The 25,034-nt window shown below is 43.6% G+C and overlaps 1 protein-coding gene across 4 annotated transcripts in view; it reads right to left on the bottom strand.

Moving 5' to 3' along the window:
- Positions 1-25,034, bottom strand: part of GRIK1 (glutamate ionotropic receptor kainate type subunit 1) — a 323,076-nt gene that overhangs the window by 123,769 nt on the left and 174,273 nt on the right. For all 4 annotated transcript variants that reach the window (XM_066370386.1, XM_066370384.1, XM_066370387.1 and 1 more), the window contains exon 2: positions 163-330. In XM_066370386.1, the coding sequence (XP_066226483.1) occupies positions 163-330 (168 nt within the window). The remainder of the gene's footprint in view (positions 1-162; positions 331-25,034) is intronic.

Here is a 25,034-nt window from a genome sequence, read left to right as displayed (position 1 = left end):
GCTTCCCGTCCACAGCTGAGCCAGCTCATCAGAGACTGGAGGGTGCTGAGGGGTGAGCTTGCTGGGAAGGCCACACACACTGGGCGGCTCTACCAAAAGGAAGGCGACCTGTAGGGCAGACACGTCAGCCAGAAAAGCTTTTAAAAGTGCAAGAATAGTTACCTCTCCGTGAGGCTTCAAAACTATCAAAAAGGTTAATTCTCTGGATGTCATAGGTTAACGTGGTGTTGGGCATCAGGGTTCGATTCCTGTTGATGCTGGTGACGGCGAACTTGAATGCTAATTCTTCAACATTAACGGGTTCATTCTCCACAGTTTCAAAAATCCCTCCTGCAGAGGCAAAAGAGACAAGTGAGAAGCATTCGTCACATTATACACATGTGTTCTTTCTTTTTTAAAAAAGCAGAATATAAATGATTCAAACAAAGGGTCCAAAAGAATAAATGTAGGCATGATCAGAACAGATCCCAAAACTGGTGTTAAGTTCACCAGCATGTGTGACAATGCAGATAAATAGGCCTGATTTCCTGCGTATGCTCACGACTTTAAGTCCAATGTTGGACTCTGTAATACCTCCCACATGACAGACACATCCCAAGGACTCAGTACTATGGAAAGTATGACGGGTGACATGGTGGATGATGATTTCCCATAGTTTGGACACAAATTACACTGTGCCTGACCCAAACATACCATAATTTAAGTTGCATCCTTAGAACACAGCAGAACATCTAGACTCTGGTGGGATCACGCAGAGAGCTGGGTGGGGTAAGGATGAGACACATGTACACATAGACAGTGTTCAGAGTGAGAACATCTCCTCTGCCCTTGGTGGCTTAGAACTCTGGGGTCACATTCTAATACTTTCCAAAGTGCACGAGCTTATTCAAACTGCCTTTGTCTTTTGTTTGTGTGTGTGTTTTCAAAAACCCTTTGGTTCTGCTCAAAAACATCCAATCTCTGGAAAAATATGTTCCTCCATTAAACAAAGACACATGAACTAAGCCCCTCACACACTGGGCATGAGGATCTCATCACAAGCAAAACACAAAACACCAGCACTGAAGCCTCATCAGAGGATTCAGCTCTGAGCTTGCCTGACACACTGATGTTGGTAGAGGCCATTTAAGTATGATTAACTGCAACTTCTTAATGTTCTCTAGGGCTGCCGTGGGATTATCAATAGATACAGGGCACAAAATGAAGGCTCTTAACTGGCCTCCCTTTAACTGACTCCTTGATGGACCAATAATCCCAATTTTCTTTGAAAAAAAAAGTATTAATCGATGCCCAATGGAATACAGATACTTGTCACTAGCAGACTGCTATTCATATACCAACACCACTGAGTGATGCCTTACCTGAGGTCACTTGTAGGTTATTAGCAACTTTGTCTAGGCCAGGTTGATTTCAGTGCACTATGGTCTCTCTATTCAAAACTGACCAGCCAACCAATCAACCAAGCAACCAACCAAACAGAAAAACCTCATGGATATCAAAGTAAACATCAGTAGGTGCAGGTATAATTTAAGTCTATTCTTTCTTAGAAAGAAAACTCCAGTTGGTAGAATCTAATTCAAAGAAATCACTTTGGTCCTACTTTGAAAGAACAGTGAACAAATCCCTATCTAAAATTACTTTTTTTTGCAAGGTCCTGCTCAAATGACTTTATTAAATAACCAATTACAGTTTTCAGGTTGGGAAAATGAAGAAGAACTGTATAGAACTGTTTTGGCTCCTTTTGAAAATATGTCTGGCATTCATGGACTATTGAGACATGTTTGTGGGGGGATCATACTTACATTCTTTGAGAAACTAGAGTTGGATGCAGTGTTATCTGTGAATTTATATTGGACATTTACTGTCAAATCAATGTCAGAAAAATTTTTGCTATTAGTGACTTTTTTTCCTTCCTCAGACAGTGGTAGGCAGGTCCTTTGGGGGAGGGGTCTTTCCATTTTTAACAGAACTACTCACAGTGGTCGGCAAACTCATTAGTCAACAGAGCCAAATATCAACAGTACAACGATTGAAATTTCTTTTGAGAGCCAAATTTTTTAAACTTAAACTATATAGATAGGTACATTCCTTATTGAGGTAGCGCCCACATGTGGTATTTTGAAGAGCCACACTCAAGGGGCCAAAGAGCCGCATGTGGCTCGCGAGCCGCAGTTTGCCGACCAGGGTTAGGGGATGCTCCATAGTGAGGTGATAGGCTCACACCACAGACACTTGGGCACCAGAAGTTGGGCATGTGATGGGTTTACTGCTCTGATGAGCTGACTCATGATTGGATCAGAACCTGGTGTCAGGGTTGCCACAGGCAGGATTTGCTTTACTTGTCTCCTGAGCACATGGTGAAAACTCCAGTGAATGCTGACTGTGTCTTACTCAGGATCACCATCCTCACAGAGACTAACGTATCCCAAGAGGTTCAGCCTACACTGACTAGGGAAAAGTCAGTTGTTGGCTCAGAAGTGAGCACCATGGTCCTGAATGGGGCGGGCAGGGAGGAAGGCGCCTGTCACCTAACTGGGAATCAAGGGTCCAAGTTTTAGACCTCAGTCCACCCACATCCTCTTTGAGAAGGATTTTTAAGTACCAGGAAGAAATTTACTATGGAATAGCTCTTCATTGTCCAAATTTGTTTAAGCCTTTATAATGTCCCAGGTAAGAGGTAGTGTTCCTGTCTTTATTTTATTTTTTATTTTTTCAGCAAGAGGGACAGAGAGCGACAGAAAGAGGGACAGACAGGGAGAGACAGACAGGAAGGGAGAGAGATGAGAAGCATGAATTCTTCGTTGTTCATTGATTGCTTTCTCACATGTGCCTTGACCAAGGAGTAGGGGACTCCAGTTGAGCCAGTGACCCCTTGCTCAAGCCAGCGACCTTGGGCTTCAAGCCAGTGACCATGGGGCCATGCCTATGATTCCATGTTCAAGCCAGCAACCCTGCTCTTAAGCTGGTGAGCCCTACTCAAGCCAGTGACCTGGGATTTTGAACTTGGGTCTTCTGCATCCCAGGCCTGCACTCTATCCACTGTGCCACTGCCTGGTCAGGTGCATTCCTGCCTCTATAAGTGACAAAGTGGACAGAGAGAGCACACATTTTGCCTAGTTTGTTCAGAATCACAAAGCCTCATCTGGCAATGCGGGTATTGGATTCTAATACACGCCTCTCACTTCACCAGGTTCTTCCTGACTTCCTTTATCTCCAGATGTGGACTGACACCGCTGCCTTGCTTCCTCAGAGGATCTCTTGTTAAAGGGAGTGACGTCACACAGTGACTGTGCCCCGAAAGCTCAGTCATGGCCCAGAAAGAGCTTATTATTTATTACCTGTGGACAGTAAGGACAGAAAGAGGAAACGGCCCTTGTTGTAGAACTGTCTGCCCCTGTCAGTGTCACTCCTGTGGTGTGTACAGTGCGCTTGTCTTTGATGTAAAGCAGAATGGTCCTGGTTAAAGGAATTTTCAGCGTTTTAACTGTGAGCTCAGCTAGTGCCCAGGTGAACTCTGTTTTGTTATTTTGGTGGCAGTTTTCTTTAATCTCTTCACAGAGATAACATAAACAGTGTCATTAGCTCAACCTCTACCACACTCTCTTTTCTTCCCGACAGAGGCTGCTGATAGATCCCAAAATCCTACAGGGAGCTGAGGTGTTGAGAGGGCTGGGGAGGGACCACGAGGATGAAGTCTGGTAGAAACAGGAGAAAGTTTGTGCTAGAACACAGGTCCCACATCGGATCCTTACAGACTGATTCATCATCAGAAACGCACACTTGGTCTCTGACCCCATTTCTGGCACTGAGCTCCTCAATCATTGGAACTTCCTTAGTGATAGGAGCCATAAAGGTGTCTTTTGTTAGGTTGATATACTGACTTTTGGAAACCACCTAAGGAGGGTCGGGCTGGAAGACCCAACACGATGAGAGGAGGGTCAGAACTTTCAGCCCCACTCCTTTGACCTCTAGGGAGGGGAGAGGGGCTGGAGGTCTATTCAATCACAAATGGCCAACAATTTAAATCAATCATGCTGCTGCAAGGAAGCCTCCATGAACACCCGAGGGGGTGGAGTTCTGAGAGCTTCCAGGTCGGCAGGGAAACAAAAGCTCCATGCTCAGGATCCTCCCACCTCCACCCCCCATACGTCTCTCTTCACCTGGCTGTCCATCCATATCCTCCATCTCATCCTTTAGTAAGCTGGTAACCTAAGTGAGAGCTGCCCTGGGCTCTGTGAGCCACTCAAGCAAATACTTGTATCCAAGCAAAGGGAGGTCCTGGGAACCTGCGATTGTAGGCAAGTCAGACAGCAGTGGAGGGTCACCTGGGTACCAGCTGCTTGCAATGGCATCTGAAGTGGGGTGGTCTCGTGTAACTGAGCTCTCAGCCTGTGGGGTCTGAAGCTATCTCCAGGTAGATGGAGTCAGAATGGAACTGAGATGGGGGACACCCAGCTGGTGTCCCAGGGAAGTGACTGGCATGGAAAGCTTCACACATTTGGTGACCAGAAGTGGTGTGAGTGTAAGAGTCAAGAAGAGACCCAGGGAGGGGGACCCTGGTTTCTGCACTAAAGATGGACAGAAGGCAGGAGATGGACAAGAGCTATAGCAGCGAGACTGCAGAGAAGCCACTGCGTCCGACTGCTGTGCCCGACTGCTGTGCAGAGGCTGGGAGATGGTCCAGGTGGGAGCAGGTGTGGCTTGAACAGCTTAGTGGTGTGGGCTGTGTGACCATGGAGGGTAGAGTGGGATTCGCTGACTAGCCACAAGGGGAAGCAGACTGTCAAGGATGAAACTCCTGAGATGAGGAAGATGCTGGGGTCTGATTGCGGCGTGTCCTGTCTCATAGTGTGAGTCACAACCCTAGTGGAGACGTGAACAGGGAAGTCAGACACACTGACCTGGGTGTCATGGGAGAGGTCAGCCTGGAGATAGAAAATTGGAAGTCACCACCATACAGGTGGTATTTAAAGCCACAAGGCTGGTGGTTGCCACCCCAGGAGCAAGTGTGGACAAAGAGGCAGAGATTGGAGTGAGGCAGGCAGAACCACAGGTGCTAGAGCCATCCACGCAAGAGGAAGCACGGGCGGGACCTCCCCTAAGCCTCTGCAGGGAGCAGGACCCTGTTGATTCCTTGATTTCGAACTTCTGGCTTTCAGAAGTGAGAACACGTTTCCCTTGCTTTAAGATGCCCTGTTAGGCAGCCACAGAAAACCAATATGGTATCCTAATTAAGAAAGTTTCCATAGTGGCTACTTTTCCCTGCTATATTTTTCCTCTTTGTAAAATGTTACTTTATTCTGTAGGCCAAGTAACAGCCCCTACCTTCCCAACTTAATTTTGCAAATGAACCAAATAGCTGCACCACACAGCACATAGGTTTTCCTCATTTATTACATTTTCTGGTGAACATTCTAATCAGCCCCGCTTACTGTGCGAACTTGCTGCCGTGTCCCATGGTGACAGGCTGCGAGGCCACCCAGGAAGGGGGCAGCAAAGCGTGAGCTGATGGTGAGGAGCAGGACCGTCAACAGTGCTGACGCCCCCTCTGTGCCTGCCTCCGCGGACAGTGACTCTTCCAGGAGCTGCTGGCAGGAAACAGGTCCGCAGCGGGACGATTCCGTGGCTGACAGCTGCTCTGTAAACACACCGCGTGATGTGGCCTCTCTGTACGGTCCATGTTGGGTACTAGATCATTATATCATGACTCTGTGTCACCACAGCCCCAGACTCCCCATGCCTCTCCTTTCCAGGCTACACATTTAAGTTCCAAGGTTCCCTGGGACAAATATTGTCTTCCCCGTTCAGCTAATGTCTCCCCGCTTTATGTCTGTGGTAGAGATTTCACGCTGTGACAGCTGGGATGGGAAGCTGGTTTTCTTTGACCTGTTGGAGCAGGAGAGGACAAAGGTCCCTGGGCTTTTACCTTCCAGTGGTCCTGGGAAGGGACAGAGCTGTGGGCAAGGCAGGCAGCGACGATGGTCTGGCTGTCACCCGAACTTCCTACAAGTGCCTTCAGCTATGGGTGTCCTGTGAGGAAGGACCGTGGGATTTGATGTCACCCTGAGATGGGAATGACACTCGAGCTCTCCCTGGATGTTCCAGCTGCCCAGTAGTGGGCACGGCCTTGAGGGAGAAGAAAACGTGTCCGTGGCGCGAGGATTGCGGATGTGCTTCGGAGGGTAGCAGTTGTGGGACAGCAGAGATGGACACAGCCTAGCTGAGGCTGCTAGTGATTTCTGTTAATCAATTTGAGTTGCACATAGAAAAAGAAATTATCCTTGATTTATTCCTATTTCAGTGATAGTCAATATTCCACCCATCAAGCACTATTGACCATCTATGGTCTGGGGCTGTGCTGGCGGCGTGGGAATGCACAGATGAACTTGGCCGCTGCCCAGTCTGCCGGGATGGGATGTGTGCTGCAGGTGGGGATGCCAGGAACGGACTCTGCACGGCAGTCAGTCATTCCACCAGCAAACAAGAAATCCCTGTCCCTGACATGTGGCATCTTTCCTGAGCGGACTTAATTTTGGTGGAAAACAAGCTGGGGGTCTAACCACTCCCAGAGGGCTGGGACTGGGCGCACGAGGCCTGCTCTCTCTGCCAGCATAAACGTGATGATTTGGACACAGAACGTTGTTCCCAATGAGTGATCATTTAGCTGAGTTGGGTCTCTTCTTGGTACCTGATGATAAAGTATGTTCTACCAGGACGAGGAGGCTGCTGGAAGAGGCAGGTATGTGGCAGTTGGGGTCGCCGGGGAGTGTCCTGAAGCCGCCCGACTTCCCCCGTGTCTGCTGTTGCTGCAATGATGGCTCCGTCTCTCCCAACCACCAGGGTCATCGTCCCCAAACACTTGCAAAGCTCTCTAAATGCTCACTTCCCACAGGGCTGCTGACACCTTAACCTCATGCAGATATGGCTCACCTCCTGAAGAGTTCAGGGGAGACCCAGGAATAGGGCCAAAGGATTCACGCCAAACCTGCATTTTTTGGAGGTCTGTGATTGCTCTAATGTCTTTTGAGAGCAGTTGCAATGTTAGCTTTTAACATCTCTTCTAAATGAAATATTCATGTCACAGGACGCAAATTCCCTTCATTTTTTTATTAATTAAATGATTGCAAATGTCCAGATCACAACCTTCAGCTCCAGGGAAGCTGGGTGATGCATTCCCTAGTTTTCTCGCGTCTTGTTTCTGCTACTTCTCAAGGTGATGTTTCTTCTTGCTGAGAAGGAGACATTACTGGTAATGATGAGAACTGGTGTCCGGACCAGAGCACATTTGGGCTCCCAGCTGCGAGACCACAGCGTTTGTCACGCGTGCACACAGACATCACAGTGAGATGCCATGCCTAGGGGTAGTTGGGTGCTCACATGTGTCTGGGAAGCTGGCTTGCCTCGCTGCCTGGAACCCGCACTGGGACCTGCCACCCCTTCTGGGAAACCCGCCTGCACAGTGACATGTGAAAGTCTCAGAAGTCCTGCCTTTAGAGCAGCAGTGTGACCCTGTTTACCCGGTGTCCCTCTAATTTACTGAATCACAAGACCGGTTCCTCTGTCACAGGGGTGTGCAGTGAAATTGCTATCCTTAGACACACAGTCTTGAAAAATAGGGCCAAGTGAACTGCTTTTTTGAGACTATAATAAATATTGTTTTTGTGCTCGTTTTAACAAAAAGTTAGACATTAGTTTCTTGACTGAGGAATCTAAACCCTCTAATGGTGGTATTGCTTTAAAAAAATTAATATCAGATTTATACCATCCATTTTTACCTCCTGGTTCTTTTTTTTTTTTTTCCACTTGCAAAAATAACCTAACTATGAAGATAGTCTGCAGTTCTATGAAAAAGGCTATCTATTAATCAATTATCTCAAAGCTATGCTGTGGGAAGGATACAGGTCCTTGACATTGAATGCAAATATTTAAAAATGCAAAGTCCTTTGCTACACTTTATTACTTTCCATTAAGATTCATTTTTCTTTCTTTCTTTTCTTCTTTCTTTCTCTCTCTCTCTCTCTTTCCCCTCCCTTCCTTCCTTCCTTCCTTCCTTCCTTCCTTCCTTCCTTCCTTCCTTCCTTCCTTCCTTCCTTCCCTCCCTCCTTTCTTTCTTTCCATCTCTGCATATTTATTTGAAAAAATTAAAAAATGCTTTTAGTCAATTTTTCACTTACTGATTTAAAAATTGTGCAAAGTGGTGTATACTAGGCAATAAAACTACTATTTGAGAGCATCTAAAATGACTACAGAACTTTCCTTCTATGTGTCCCAGATGCCTGAAGGTATTCTGTCACTTTAGAAGTTAAGTTTATAAATGTGTCTACACTTTAAATTTACTAAAGCACCTGGATTTGCATATCTGGCTTTTCCTTTTCACTTTGTCTGCATTTCACACATTTTATCATGTATTTTTGCACTTTTGTTGTTTTACAGATATTTTAAAAATACATTATTTCCCCATTGACTCAAAAGTTAGTCACAGATATTTTTAAATTTCAACATTTCCTTAAATATTTCTTTTTATCTAAAAGAAAGCACCCCAAATACATCAATAAAAATTTGAAAAATGTGGAAAAAGTAGAAAAAATAGACATTTAAAATTCTACCACTTAGAGAGTTAATACTATCAAGATTTTGGTGTCTTGTCTTACAATCTTTTATTATTATTATTATTATTATTATTATTGTTATTGCAATATGATTGGTACCAGAATCATGCTGACTATAAAATGGAATTTTGTGCTTTTTCTCTTAATAGCATTTTATATGCTAATTAACAGTTACTGATACATAATTTTAGTGACATATAATAGTCCACCTCAAAAAATAAGTTTGTTTAGATAATTATTAGATGTATCTTTGTATCCAATTCACTGCTGTCAAAAATAACGTTTCAATGAATATATCTTTGTGATAAGCATAATATTTATCCACCACCTTTTTTCCTCAATCCTTTTATATGACATTCAGGACTTGGTAGTATGTTTATTTGTGAAGATCTTGATGCTTATTACCTAATCATCCTTGAGAAACACTGTATCAATTTACATGCCTACCACACATGTATGAAAATGCACATTCCTCTGAATTTCCAGGCTTTGCAAAAAAAAATATATTTCCTAGGCAAAATATTGCAACTGACGGTCATTGAAATTCACATTTCGTTGACTATTAATGAACCTGAGCATTTCCTCACAACGTCCTCGTGTGTTCCATTTGTAGTTTCTGTTCTTTTGGTCATTCTTCAATCCTGGTCCTCGCTCATTTTGAGTGATATCCCTTTATGTCTGATGCATTTATGCATTACAGAAATTATCTTCCCGTGATCATGTCAGATATTTTCTTCTAGTTTGCTATGCCTTTTAAATTAAAATTAAATTTAAAAAAATTTTTTTCTGATTATGAAAGTTTTCTGTTTCTGAAATTCAATCTGTTTTTTCACAGTGAAAATATTTTGTCATCTTCCTTTTGGAAACTGCTCCCACTCCCGCATCTGTGCTGGTCTCCTGGCAGTTAGGGGGGGTGGCATTCACAGCATGTGACACTACAGGGCTGACGTCTCCCGGGCTGCACTTCTCTACCAGGACCAAGAGAGAGGGATTCCCTCTCTTTCTAGGGACTGAAGGAGTGAGCTCGAATGCTTAGCCGTGTGGGCACCCTGCCTTTTTCCTCACTGATTGGAGAAATGGGGGCCTGAGTGCTGATGAAAGTAAAGGGGACGTGCAGGTGCATGGGGATCACAGAGTCTCAGGGGGCTCTGGTCTCTGCTTCCAGCTAGCTCTGGGTCCCGCCGCTCTCCTGCCCTTGCACCTCAGTGTACATGCAAGCAGTTTCCCTTTCCTGCCCCAGCTAGTTTCATACGGGCTTTTGTTAAATGCAACCCGAGTTCCTTACTGCTGTTTAGTCCAGTGATACTTGTTTCATTGTTGTAATGCTTTAAAAATACTTTTTATTTTTAAGATTGGGGAGATACTGCCTAATATGTTTTTCTGTTGATTTTTAAAATATTTAATACTCTAATGCACTTAGAATTTATTTTTGTATGGTGTGAGATAACAATATTTAAGGAATTTTAAAAATTTATTGATTTTAGGGAGTAAGTGAGTTGGGGGCAGAGAGAGAGAAACATAGATTTGTTGTTCCACGTATGGGTGCACTCACTGGTTGACTCTTTCATGTGCCCTGATTGGGGATCGAACCTGCAAACTTAGTGTATGAGGATGACACTCAAACCAAATGAGCTACCCAGCCAAGGCCAGGTAACCAATTTTTTTAAACAAAATATATAACCAACCACAAATACATTAATACACAGACTATACTAAAATGAATTCTAATTGCTGTGCAGTTATAGACAAATGAGTAGCAAACCTTGACTAGGGATTACAACATGCTTCCTGGTCATTTTAGTTTGTCTCTGAAGGGTAACTGGAATTTTGAAATGTGCAGAATCAGAGAGAGTATATCATAGGCAGAACATTCAAAAATACTTTGAAATTGGGGAACTATTGCTCAGTTGTGGGCAAATACTCTTGGCACCAAGTTAGACTCCTCTCCAACTGCACTGACCTCGGCTGGGGCAGCTTTCCATCTATATTATGTCCAAATTGTGTGGGTTCATTGACATTAGCCCCCTCACTAAGCTGTTCACCTGGCCCAGCTGTGTCTCACATCCTCTGTAACTGCACAGTGTGTGCCATGGGACAGGTGGGTGGTGTGTTTGTGAAGTGGATGAACACTGGGGAGTTTGACCTGGAAGGAGAGGTAACTAGAGATTTGCTTCTGACAGTCCCATGGCCTAATCTGTGCTTTTTGTGGTGGTTTCATAGTTATATTTCCATAGTGTGTTATTTCACATCAAATGCTGAAGTCAAACAAGTGTGTTTTGTGAAACTCATTTAAAAAGTAAGCTGACCAGGAATAATAAAAGAAAGAAAGTCAATGGGTATTGACGTAGAGGACGTCTCTGGTCAGCACCTTGGGTGACCACCTGTCCTGGTTTGCTGGGTTGCAGGACTAAGTGCTGAAATCAGGGCACTCGGTCACCCTATAACCTGACTAACACAAGCATCTCTGTTTTGCTGTGAGCAGGTGGCGTTTGTGGACAGGACTAGGCAGCATCTCCGGGCCTGTTTCTCCTGTGGTGGAAATTGGAGAGCTCCCCAGGCAATGTAATTACAAAGGCACAAGAGAAAAGGACTAAAATCTCACACGGAAACATTACCTCTGCCTGTAAATGCTTTTTATAGCTTGGACTCTAATTTCCAATGAGATTCTTTGTAAATAAATCTCTCCATCCCTCAATTTTTCACTTACCAGACGAGGTTGATAACATAGAATGATAACAATCAGAGTTATGATAATGCCCGATGACTGAGAGCATTCTCTAAGCATGTCTTCCAATGCCTCATCCTCTCTGAGGATGGGATGAGATATTATTGTATTACGTTTGTTAGAATTTAGAGTCAGCTTGTCATGAACAAGAGACAGTTGTAACTTGCTATTGGATGGATTTTTAAATGATCTGGGGAATTGAAATTCCCTAACCACCATCCTGTGAGGTTGGATGGGTCCTTTCTCATTGCCCGGAACTCAATAGAATTCAGGGATGTGAGCCCTGGTGGAAACCCTGGCTCAGACTGAGAGCCATAATTTCAGTTAAAATTGCATTCAATTTTATAGCACAGGAGGGTTCACTAGTGACAGCTCATGAGGTTATCTAACGAGTCAGCATTGACTTCTGGTGGCTATCGTATCAACTGAGGGATTTCTGCTCACGGGGAAAAGGGGCCACACACTCTAGACATGCTCAACTGGGGAGAGGGAGCCATAGGACCTGGGAGCCAGATGGGGAGGGACTAGGGCAAGGCAATTGAGATATTTGCCTAAAATATACAATTTAAGGGGGAGGACACCAAAATATCACTTATCAAAGTAAATAATATTCTAATTCAAAATGTTTTAAAAATCTGAAGTTAATGCAAAAAAAAATCTATGATGAACAGAACATTTAAATTATGAGTTGTGTTAGGATGAGCTCGCTGACCTCCTAATGCTGACCCTGCTGAGGTCCCTCTGAGGATGCCTCATCCTCTCTATGCAGAGGCTATAGCCTCAGAGTTGTCCCAGAGCAGCTGCCCCACCCATGGTCTGATGAAGGTTCTCAGTGGGCCACCTGGAGAGTAGTGTCTCCTTCAGCAACATCAGCGTGAGCAGGAAAGCTCATGCTGATGTTCTTTCTCTTCAGGAGTAACTTAGGTACTAAAAATAGGCTTTTATTATACAGTGAGGACTTACCAGGTGTTATGCACTATACTGGGTGTTTTGTCTACATTATTATCTTAGAGTTCCTCTGACTAACTGCTTTATGAAACACATGCTATCATCCCCATTTTCCAGAGAAGCAAACTGAGGCTCAGAGACGTTAAGTAGCTTGACCACAGACATAGCTGGTAAATATTGGAGTTCACATCGGAATGAGCCAGTGTGGTTATGAAACTCTTGCTTTTATTTATTATTTATCCACTGGCCCCCAAACAGCACAGAATTAAGGGAATTAAGGAAAAGTCTATAAGCCGGTGTTCATGTGCATCTAAGACATGAATGCCCGAATGAGAACTGTCACGCACACACACACAGATATGTTTCCTGGGAAACGTGCTCTGAAAATTTATGGAAAGCCAAGAACCAGAATTGCTGTTAGTGTCACTGTTGAAGTGATGAACAGAGGCAGGATTGTTAGGTAAAGATGGCTGAGAGCCAGGAGAACGCAGGATCTGATTCATCTCCAGGTCTCTGACTCAGCAGTAACTCAAAGGGATGACATGAACCTTGTGACCTACAAAAAATTTACTGAAATGATACCTTTATTATGCACAAGAGAGAGCTTTGAAAGTGGCTGGTGTCAGTATCACTTGAAAATGGCCAAGAGTGTGCTTGCGTGTGTTGATTACTGACTGCGGAGACATAACGTGGGCGAGTGGTCAGCATCTGAAGATCCCTAATGCAGTCCGTGAGCATGACAGAAGTGCCCCTGTTACTATTAATCTAATGCTCAGAGGCTCTAGCAGCTCCTTATCTCAGCCCTTGTCATGCAAATACACCCTTTACATTTCTGCAGGGAGATGATGAGGGGAAATGTATGGAGCTGTTTCTGTAACAAAGAATGATGTATGGAACTTACAGGACATCTATGTCCTTGGCTGCAAACTTCAGTTCATGTCCTAATATAGGTGACTTTGGAGACACAGAAGTGAGTACAAAGATATTGCCTGTGGACCGATATTTATGTCATAAAGGTATATAAGTGCTCTTTATATAGATGGAGTCCCCCCCCCCCCCAAAGACAATGTATTTTATAAAGTCTTTCAACCTCATTCACTCAAGACTTAAGTGATGGTTCCCTTGGTCTATTTTAAGACAGAGAGATGGGTCCACAGCAGCACAGGAGGTCCCTGAACTCACCACATCCCACATACACACCAAATCTGTACCTATACACAGAGCAATCTCTCCTGAAGAACTGAGGGCTGATTGAACAGCTTCTTCACAACACATGATAGAGGGACCATGCAGAGAAGGTAGGGGAGCAGGAAAGGGTATGGGTGGTGATCTTCATTACAGAAATGTCTCTGAGGGGCTGTGTACAGACTCACTTAATGAGGGTAAATTAAAAACAATAACAATCACCACAAAAATAGAACAGTCTAAAGAGCATCTAGACCAGTGGTTCTCAACCTGTGGGTCGTGACCCCAGCGGGGGTCGAACGACCAAAACACAGGGGTTGCCTAAAGCCATCGGAAATACATATTTTATTTAAAAATGTATTGTATAATAAATATGTATTTTCTGATGGCTTTAGGCGACCCCTGTGTTTTGGTCGTTCGACCCCCGCTGGGGTCGCGACCCACCGGTTGAGAACCGCTGATCTAGACTATATGTGAAAGAGTCCATTTATTAACCCAGGAGCACTGGCCCGCCCCGTGAGCCAGGAGCTGTGGAACTTTCTCTACATTCTAAAAGATTGCCTATTTCATTGATGAAAGAAGTTGAAGATGACACAGATAAGTGGAAGCACATACCACATTCATAGACAAGAAGAATTAAAATGCCCACACTCCCCAAAGCCATTGATAGATTCAATGCAATTCCACTGAAACACCAAAGTAATTTCTCACAGAACTAGGACAAAGAACTCTAAAATATATAAGGAGCCACAAAAGACCCCAAGTAGCAATAGCAACCTTGTAAAAAAAGAAAAAAGCTGACAGAATCACACTTTCTTATTTCAAACTACACCACGAGACTATAGTACATACTGTATGCTATTAGCGTGAAAATAGGCATATCGATCGTTGGCATAGAACGGAGATCTCAGAAATAAACACACACATATAGGGTCCTTTTGTGGCCAAGGAGCTAAGAGTATAAAATGGAGAAAAGACAGTTTCTTTCATAAGTGCTGCTTGGAAAACTGGATCACTATCTTATACCATTTACAAAAATAAATTAAAAATGTATTTAAGACTGGAGTGTAAGGTCTGAAACCATAGAACCTCTAGCAGAAAAAACAGGCAGTTATCTCTCTGTCATGTCTTAGCAATATATTTTTGAACCTGCCACACAAACAAAAATAAACATATGGACTACATCAAACTAAATAATTTTTAGCTCAGCAAAGGAAACCAATGGATTGAATAGGCAACCATCTGAATGGGAGAAGCTATTTGCAAATCATACATTCATTCCATAAGGGGTTAATATTTAAACTATTTAAAGAACTTACACAACTTAATATTAAAAATACCAATCCAATTAAAAAGTGGGCAGAAGACTAGAATAAACATTTATCTAAAGAGAACATACAGATGGTCAATAGGCATATGAAAAGATGCTCAACATCACTAATCATCAGAGAAATGCAATTACAACCACAATGAGATATCACCTCACACCTGTCAGAATGGTTGTCATCAATAAATCAGCAAACAACAAGTGTTGGTGAGGATGTGGAGAAAAGGGAGCTCTCGTGCACCATGGGTGGGAATGCAGATTGTTATAGTCACTGTGGGAAGCAGTATAGAGTTGCAAATTTTAAGAATGGAACTGCCTTATGATCCAGCAATTCTACTTCTGGAAATATATCCAAGGAAGCCCAAAACACAAATTCAGAGACATATGCACCCTTATGTTCATTGCAGTGTTATTTATAATAACAAAGATATGGAAGCCATCTAAGTCTTAGAAAGATGGATAAACATGTGTCACATACATATAAAATGGAATATATTCAACCATAGAAAAGAATTAAATTTTGGCACTTATAACAACCTGAAAGGACCTAGAAGGCATATGCTAAGGGAAATCAGTGAGATGCAGAAAGACAAGTATTGTATGATTTCACTTACATGTAGAAGCTAAAAAACAAAATAAACAACAGCAACAAAAAAATACAGAAACCAGCCTGATGGAAACAAGAAACAAACTGGCCATTACCAGCGCAGGGAAGGGTTGGAGGCAAGTGAAATAAGTAAAAGGGATTAAGGGGCCCAAACTTGCAATTATAAAATAAATTAGTCCTGGGTGGGGAGTGTCACTACAGCATAAGACTCAAGTAATAGTCAATAATGTTATGATAATTGTATGGCGATGGCTGGTAACTGGGCTGAGCATGAAGATCATTTTGTAGTGTACATAAAGATCGAATCACTCTAACATATACCTGAAACTAATAGGATCTCATATGTCAATTATACATCAATAATAAATAAACATAAATAAAATGAACCCATAGTGAGGCTGGTTCCCACTCTGAAGGAAACAGTCATCACCTTGCAGTAGACAGAAGAGTGTGTAGAATTTTCGAAACGCATAGAAACGAAGAGTTCACATCTATGCTCTAAAACAAGAAGAGTCCATTGACAAGGCAAGACCCTGAAATTTGGGGGATTTTCCAGCAAAAAAAATCACTGTTTTGAGCATTAGTGAACAGTTTGCACCTCCAGATTTACCAGTTTTTGCATTTCTTTGTGGGAGTATAATTTTTGTAAAATCAGGACACAAAATATACAGGTTTCAAATCTTCAGCAAGTCTCGGAGGAGAAAGAAGAACACAGGGTCCCAGGAATGCCCCATGGATCTCACTCCCCATCAGAAATCTTAGCTTTAACAGTCAGCATGTCCATCTGTATTCCCTTTGGCAATAGTGTCTGTGCAATATAAAATCCCGTCATGCTTATTAAACAGTGAGATTCACTGTTTTCCAAGGGAATCAGTTTGAACTTAAGAAACCTATCTCCCAAGGGACCAATTGGCATAATTTGTCTCATTCCCCCTTTTTAAAGAAAAAAAAAATTTCTTGATTCCCTTACATAATGTAGTACTTAGACAATAGACCATTTCAGTAATCCAGGTTAAAAGCTAATTATATTAGAAGGTCATCTCTGAATTTTCTTTTTCCATTTTTAAGATGTGTTTTAAGTAGGAGAGAAACCTGAGCTGCTCAAGACTTTTTATCAATTTGGACACTCTGATCTCTAATTAGATTTCTTCTGGTCATGTTTCTACATTTTTAAAAGAAGTAGAAAATAAAATTGTTCATCCAGATATAATAAATATGGCTTCTCAATCCTCAAGCTCTGTTCATCACAATTGTTATGTCACTAAAGGCAAATAGGGTTTGTGCTTTTTGCAACAGTGTGTACATATTTCTCAGACAATTATTTTACTTTACTGTTTTCCTTCTCATATAAAATACCACTTCTCTAACTCTGAGCCATTGAGTCTACCAGGGTATTTCATTATTTGCAAACTTGCGTCAGTTACAGTAAATCAGCTTCTCTGATTCAGAAACACGCTTCCACCCCTCGATCCCATACTGGTTTGCATGTTTTGGGGATGTGGCTCCTTCTCATCAAGTGTTGCACTTGGCATGTATACTTGAACGTGAGAGAGCCCCTTGGGGACCTGTGAGCCAGGTGTGACTCAGGGAGCTCATCATAGAATAAACTGGAAGTCCCGAGCAGCCAGTGCACAGTGGGTGGGTGCTGGAGCTTCAGGGACAGATGGGTCTCTAGGTGGTTGTCCTATACCCCCTGCCCCCATCGCCAGGACATTCTTATTTGACTCGGGAGCATCTCCATGAGGGGTCACCACTTTCTGAATGATACACAAGCCTCCACAACCAGCGTTAGATTTCACATCTCACCAACATTACAAGGACACCACCGATCTACCTATAATCAAGAGTCTGAGACTAACAAATGTCTATAACTATATTCAATGATATGGTAATAGCAGTTAATTTTAGAAAATTGGATTATAAATAATTTTTTATTTATTCTTTACAATCTATCTCAACTTTAAATTTTCCTCAGGTAACATCAATTACTTGGTAATAAGTTATTGTTACATGTTTACTTGCAAAAATGTATACTGTGGATATTTTCAAATTTAAATAAAGAAACAAGTTCTATTAATTCTTTTAATTTTGAAATTTGAGAATGCTAATATAGTCTTCAACCAATATGTTAAATTGTTAGCTAATGAAATTTTATCCTCATTATACAATGGTCTAGTATAGATCTTAACCACTAAATTTATCAGAAGTATTTATTTTATTTTATTTATTTATTTGAAAGAGGAGAGAGAGAGAGAGAGAGAGAGAGAGAGAGAGAGAGAGAAGGGAGACACAAGGGGGGGAGGAGCAGGAAGCATCAACTCCCATATGTGCCTTGACCGAGTAAGCCCAGGGTTTTGAACCAGCAACCTCAGCATTCCAGGTCGATGCTTGATCCACTGCGCCACCACAGGTCAAGCAGAAGTATTTTTTTTTTTTAAGAAAAAATGTTATTACTTAATTTTTCATTGTGTTTTACAGATTTGGTAAGTTATTGGCTTTTATTTTTCTAATCAGTAGTTGTAGAATAATTTTTCCTGTTTCTGAGATGGTAAAAATTATGAGGCACGGAGAAAGGAAACTTATTTAAAACACAAAAACACATCAACAGATTCCCAGAATTGGTTCTTATCAGAGAAGTTGGGGAAGGCTGATTTAGAGCATAGGCTTCCTAACACTGTGTAACGCTGACGCGTATTCACAATCAATGCATATGGAACGAAGGACCAGCCTTCATAAACATTTCTGGTGATGGGGAGTGGACGGTTATGCTCCTGATATTTTTACCCTGTTACCTACAATATTGTCTTACTCTTCTAAGGCTCTTTCAAACAACTCCAAGTGAGCAAAGAAACAGTCCTTTCTTTCTTAGCATTGGCCTTGAAGTTTTTATGAATGTGTTAATCCAAGTTGGTGTTAGGATAACGCAGTCTGATATACAGGTTTTATTCCACACTTTCCACACCTGAACCAACATGATGAGTGAGAATGACTTCCCAGCAGTGCCATGCATTATTTTTTTTTTTTTCAGAGACAGAGAGAGGGTCAGAGAGAGGGATAGATAGGGACAGGCAGACAGGAATGGAGAGAGATGAGAAGCATCAATTGTTAGTTTTTCATTGCGACACCATAGCTGTTCATTGATTGCTTTCTCATATGTGCCTTGACCGTGAGGCTACAGCAGACCGAGTAACCCCTTGCCAGCGACCTTGGGTCCAAGCTGGTGAGCTTTGCTCAAACCAGATGAGTCCGCACTCAAGCTGGCAACCTCAGGGTCTTGAACCTGGGTCCTCCGCATCCCATCCGACGCTCTATCCACTGCGCCACCACCTGGTCAGGCAGTGCCATGCCTTATTGGTTTGAAGTGTTGTGTCCTCTTTTTAAAGATGTACATTGGTCATTTTCTTGACATTCACTTGGCGGTGTGTATGGCAGAAGGTAGCAGTCCTGTGAATATAAACTCACCCAGCAAACCCATGCTGGTGGCCGAGCACTTAACCACATACTTCCTCCAGATCCAAGTTAGTGACAATGGTTGTGTCAAGGTCAAAAAATTTTCAACTGACTCATTTTAATGATGTGGAAAATTATCATGTAATAATACCCTGTGGAAAACGCCTACATTGTGGGCACTTCCTGAGGTGTAGGGGAGTGTCAGGTCAGGTGTCTGAGATTTGAGTCTGGTGAACAATTACCAATTTGGCCAGATCCATTTCTCCACCCACCAAGGGACAAAGAGTTCCTTGTTCTGGGTTTCATGACTGAACTCCAGTGCATGGAGTGGGGACAGACCGGATCCCATGTGCAGTTCTCTGGGAGAGCTAAATTAGGCAAAAACTGGGAGTTCTTTAGAGGGAAGCCAGATTCTCACAACGAAATACCAGAGAGATGTTCTGTGATGGTATTGACTTCTTTGTAAAGAATACAATTATTATTTTAAAAGGCTGTAATTTCTCAGCAATGATTTAGAAATATATACTTGGCTCACATTGATGAAATAAATTCTTCAGTGGGTGGAACAACTGGGTAGCAGACCAGATGGGCTCTGATCTCCAGGCAGAGGTCCTGACACAGCTTGGGCCCTTCCTCAGCTGTTCTGACACATGGGGTGTTTGTAATTTTTTTGTGTGTGTGACAGAGACAGAGAGAGAGTGAGAGAGAGGGACAGATAGAGACAGACAGACAGGAAGAGAGAGAGATGAGAAGCAATAATTTTTTATTGTGGCACCTTAGTTGTTCATCAATTGCTTCTCATATGTGCCTTGACTGGGGGGCTACAGCAGAGCAACTGACCCCTTGCTCAAGCCAGTGTACTTGGGTTCAAGCCAGCGACCTTTGTGCTCAAGTCAGAGACCATGGGGTCATGTCTATGATCCCACACTTGAGCCAGTGACCCTGCGCTCAAGCTGGTGAGCCCATGCTCAAGCTGGCGACCCCAAGGTTTCAAACTTGGGTCTTCCACATCCCAGTCTGATGCTCTATCCACTGCGCCACCCCCTGGTCAGGCATGTGTTTCTATTTCTTAAAGACAGTTTATCCAAGCGTCTACCCAGCCAACACAGATGCATGTTCTCTGCATGCTTAGTCAGCAGTAAGAGGTGGCAGGTCAGGCGACTCTCTCCAATAGATATTTGACAAGAAGTAAGAAGCCAAAAGCATGGTGAATGCTGTCAACTGAGAAGAACAATGGCCTTTGTCCTGGCCCATGCAAACAGATGTTTTCTTGGGTATGGACTCCCGGGAGTGAGCGCCACATCAGTACTGCCTGTCCCAGGAGGAGGGCAAAGCCCTTCCTGGGTGGAATGTTCTCCAACTCTCTGGTGTCTTCTTTGGCAGAAGGAATTTGCCATCATTGCTGGATGAGTTTTCTTTTTGCTGCTCGTGTGGCTTGACGAGGCAACAGCACATAAGTTCTTTACATTCAAAGGGACTGATGAATTGGACGTGTGTGCTGAGGCTGCTCCTGCCACCCCACCACCACCACGTGGTTTATTACAGAAAAGCGAAGACCGCACCAGCAGGTGCAGAGGAGTGCGGTACTGTCACAACCCTGGTTTCATTGTTGGAAACTTCATTTAAATGTGCACAGAAGCATCCCGATCCAAAGAATGGGCTGTAATAGCCAGTAATTATGAGAGCTCATAAAGTATGCCTCACAGCCCGTTACAAAGCCGTAATTTTAGCATAAAACCCTGTAAACCAGGAGAACAAACTTGAGAACTTCAAAAATAAAATTACAGCTTTTGTAATGGCCCAGTGGAGCCTACCTTTTTTTTCCCACCGCTAGGAGTGATTGTCTGGTCCGACTCCCACATGCAACAAAAGGGCGGACTTCTGATTTCCCAGACTGTGCAGACGGCACGTTCCCTGAGGAAGCTGAGTGCTGGTGTGTTAGCACATTTCTGAAGGAGACTGTGCTGCCAGTGGGAAGGCAATCTGGTTCAGGGTGGGGGGTGGTTATTATTCATTCATGTCAAAACGGGGAGTTTAGGAGAAAGGCTTCCATGCTTGGTTCCTGAGGAAGGAAGAGGCTGAGCCTATCCTGAGCATAAACCCGGGCAGCCAGGACTGAGTGAGAGCTATCGGTCTTTATGTGAACGGAGGAACGCGAACATTTGAAAGTTGCATTTTATGAACATAAACAGAATCTCAATGCCAGAATATTTAACTCTTTGTTAGCTTTCTTAATTTGTTTTCAGGATTTCTTTCAATCTTTCTGCTTTTCCTCATAGTTATAAATGATGCACAATTTATCTGAGGTTAACAAAGTGCTCTTAATGTGCAGTCATATATTTCACACACACACACTCATATATTTTTTAAAATAGAAAGGCAGAATATGCATACTTCAAAGGGCACTTTAAAAATATGACGAGCATTATTATTACTGGTGAAATAATATTGCGTGTAAACAATAAAATTGAAATCCCCTAATATCCCATCATCAGGAGATAACTTTGTTTAATATTGTTGATTATTATGTTTGGCTATATATTTTCAAAACATTATTAAATTCTACATATATAATTTTATGTGATTTATTGTTCAAAAAAGTTGTACTGTGACCATTTCCATATCATTAAAATCTTCTAATATGCCATTGTAATGGTTGTATAAAATGTTGTTTGACTTTATGATAGCTTATTTAATTCTTTCTATGAACAACTATTTAGGTTGTTTATAATTTTTTTCCTTTTTGTATTTTTCTGAAGAGAGAAGCAGGGAGGCAGATAGACCCCCGCTGAGCCTGATGGGGATTCACCTGACATGCCCACCAGGGGGCGATGCTCAGCCCCTCTGGGGCATTGCTCTATTGCAACCAGAGCCATTCTAGTGCCTGAGGTGGGGGCTATGGAGCCATCCTCAGCACCTGGGCCAACTTTGCTCCAATGGAGCCTTGGCTGCAGGAGGGGAAGAGAGAGACAGAGAGAAAGAAAAGGGGGAAGGGTGGAGAAGCAGATGGGCGTTTCTCCTGTGTGCCCTGGCTGGGAATCGAACTTGGGACTTCCACATGCTGGGCCGATGCTATACCATTGAGCCAACTGGCCAGGGCTACAATTTCTTGATGATGTTACTTATATGTGTGTATGTATTACCTAAATCTATCTACTTTTGTAATTATTTTTGGATCAATTTTAGAAGTAGAGCAAACGATAAGAACATATTTTTAAGTCTTAGCATAATTTGCTAAATTAAAATGACCAACTTGGAGGTTACTGTTTATCAGATAGGGTTTTTGAAGTGATATTTCAGGCATAAGGAGTGTTGGAACTTGCTTAATTATAAAACTTGTCACAATGGTGCTGTGTCTTGGCAATGGCTTTGGAACCCTCTCTGTGCTGTCTGGAATAGAAACTGCTGTCCTCGCTCCACCCAGTGCCTTGGCCCCAGCCCCTCGTAGGGTTCCTATGGCCCATGTCTGATTGGAGAACCAGGCCACTGACGTGGGGATGCCAAGTTCTAAGACCATATTGTGGGCGGGAAAGCTAAGGGAATTCACAACTGATTGTTTCCATTTTCTCTTCGAAATATGAGATGAGGCTTTTCCTGAAGGACAAGAGGGAGGCTTGCCGTGCAGATGTGGGGGAGGGCACAGGGCACAGAACACGTCAGTGACACACCCACCAGCAGCCAGAAAGCTGTACCAACAGCCAGTCCTCTCACAGGACTGACCACTCAGGGATCCAGGCAGACTCAGTGAAGCAGGTGTGGGAAACACAGACCCCGGTTTCGGGTCAGGGTTAGTTATTGAGGTCGGGTGAACTGGGACGTGAAGGACAGCGGGGTTGAGGCTGAATGAGGATCAAGGAAGAGCATGAGGAACTGTTTGCATGGAGGTAAGGGGCGGCCACCACCCAAGCACCTTGTGAGAGCAAGAAGACCTTTGCCCATGCTGTGGGTCCCAGGGTCCCAGCGTCAACACAGAGGTGTCATGACAAGTCATAAAAAACATGCGACATGTTCATCAGACTGCTCTCTCCTGGCAACAACAATTACTGCACGCTCACCATGAGTCAGCCCCTGTCCTAGGTATGGAAGTAACAAAACACGCTTAGCCTTGTGGAGAGGATACTCCAGAGGCATGGGGGGCAGATGCATGAGGAACGGAATAAATGGCCAAACCACACACCTGACGTAAAACATCTCAGACGGCGCTAAGGAAGCTGGCAGGGGGATGGGAAATGTAGAGGTGAGAGGCAGGTCACAGTTACAAGTGGCACCGATAAGGGAGCCGTGCAAGAACATGGCATTGGAATTGTGTGGAGAGCTGGCAGTGCTGTTGGGGCTGAGTTCAGTGAGAAAGGCTGAGTCTGTGGCTGGCTATCCAAGCTGTCACTTTGATTAGTTGGGATCAGAGCTACTTTTTCCAAAGTATTGAGATGATGCATAGTGATTGGGGACCAGGCCAACCTGGCCCCTCCCTGAAATGTGGACTTCTGGGATGTTGGGGACACAGGTCCCTTCTAGAGTCTCTGGCCTCCAGGTCTAGATGGCTTGAGTGCTAAACAAAAAGCGAAGACCGGTGGAGGTTGGGATTTCTCATCCAACCTCGCTGGGGGCAGGAGAGAGGCTGGCAGAGAGCAGGGAGAGGTGAGTCCCACCTGGAGCTCTGATGTGTGACTGGTGGGGGAGCATAAAGGATCAGGGATGCTCAGGGGCTCTGGCGGCAGCTCTCTGAGGACATGGTGCACAAGCGTCCATGGTTCCTGGGAAGCCTGGTGTTCAGACAGCGGGATGCCTGCCCTTGTCAGTGCCCCCAAACCCACAGCTCAGGACTTCTGTGGGGGAGGGGCACGCCAGACCACCCACCAAGCTGGGCTGCATATTGCTACATTCAGGATCATCTATGCAACAATAACATTGAGGCCCCTTGTGGGATAATGAGTGAGTAGTGTGCAGGGACCCTGTCGGGGAGCTTACACTCCAGCAGGCTCAATGGGCCAGCAGGCAGTCAGCAGAACAAACAGATGGGCTAGGCGTGCTGTGTGTGAGCTGAGGGTAAGGACACGCAGCTGTGGGGGCCTGGGCGTCTCCTCCACAGAAGGAAGTACAGTACCTGGGGTCCTCAGTGCTCACCACCAGGTGGATCTGTCATGCCTGTAACTGTTGGAGAGACAGATGAGGTTCTGGACATGTTTCTCTGGATGGCATTTTCATTACAAGCACAGAAAACAAGTCTGAGTGTCCAGAAATTCTGGAGCAGAGTTTCAGCTGCCTCTAAATGCTTATGGATGTCTATGAAGAAAAACTAGGTTGTTTTAATGACCCATTTCAACTCCTGAGTCATCCCCTGAAGAGAGAGGAAAAGGTAACCACCAAATGCATAAGTCTGAAGTTTCTGTACCAATCACGCCCCCCCCCCCCCCCCCCCGCCTCCGTGGCTTCATTACACTGCTTTGGGGATGGCCTCCCTTTCCGGGGAAGGCAGGACTCACAAGTTGCAGTTGTCCATCTGGTTCTTTTGTGTGTGTGTGTGTGTGTGTGTGTCTGTGTGTGTGTGTGTCTGTGTGTGTCTGTGTGCGCACACGCGCGCGTGCATTTTTTGTTTGTTTATTTATTTATATTTTATTTAAAATTTATTACTTTTAATGCAGTGACATTGATAAATCAGGGTACATATGTTCAGAGAAAACATCTCCAGATTATTTTGACATTTGATTATGTCCATCCGGTTCTTTGTGAACACTGCCTAAATCCCTTGTTCACCAGTGTCTGTAGTAACAACCTGTTCAGTTCCACAAAATACATAATAGGTGCTTAAATTTATTTTTGCACTTTCCACTGCTCACACGAACCACTTATGATAATTACTGTGTTTTTCTACCACCCTCTGTACTTTTATCACGTAAAGCTCATTTTAGAGAGGTGAGTATTGTAACACTCACGTGCTGAATAGGACAAGCAGAGGGAACTTAACCCCAGCACGAACCTAGATGTCTCACAAATGGCACATGGGTTTTTTAACAACAGTGTTTCTATCAATAGTCTGAAGAATATTTTTCAATGCAAGGGAACTTTCAAAGGGAACATTTCTTAGAAACCACATCTAAGATATCAAATTGCTAATGACCCCAACCGAAAGATACACCTCACAGATAGATACTTCTGAGTTGCTCTTTGCAAGCTAGAACTTGG

The sequence above is a fragment of the Saccopteryx leptura genome, chromosome 2, assembly GCF_036850995.1.
Source record: "Saccopteryx leptura isolate mSacLep1 chromosome 2, mSacLep1_pri_phased_curated, whole genome shotgun sequence".
Classification (NCBI taxonomy): domain Eukaryota; kingdom Metazoa; phylum Chordata; class Mammalia; order Chiroptera; family Emballonuridae; genus Saccopteryx; species Saccopteryx leptura.
This window is presented reverse-complemented; position numbering and strand designations above follow the sequence as displayed.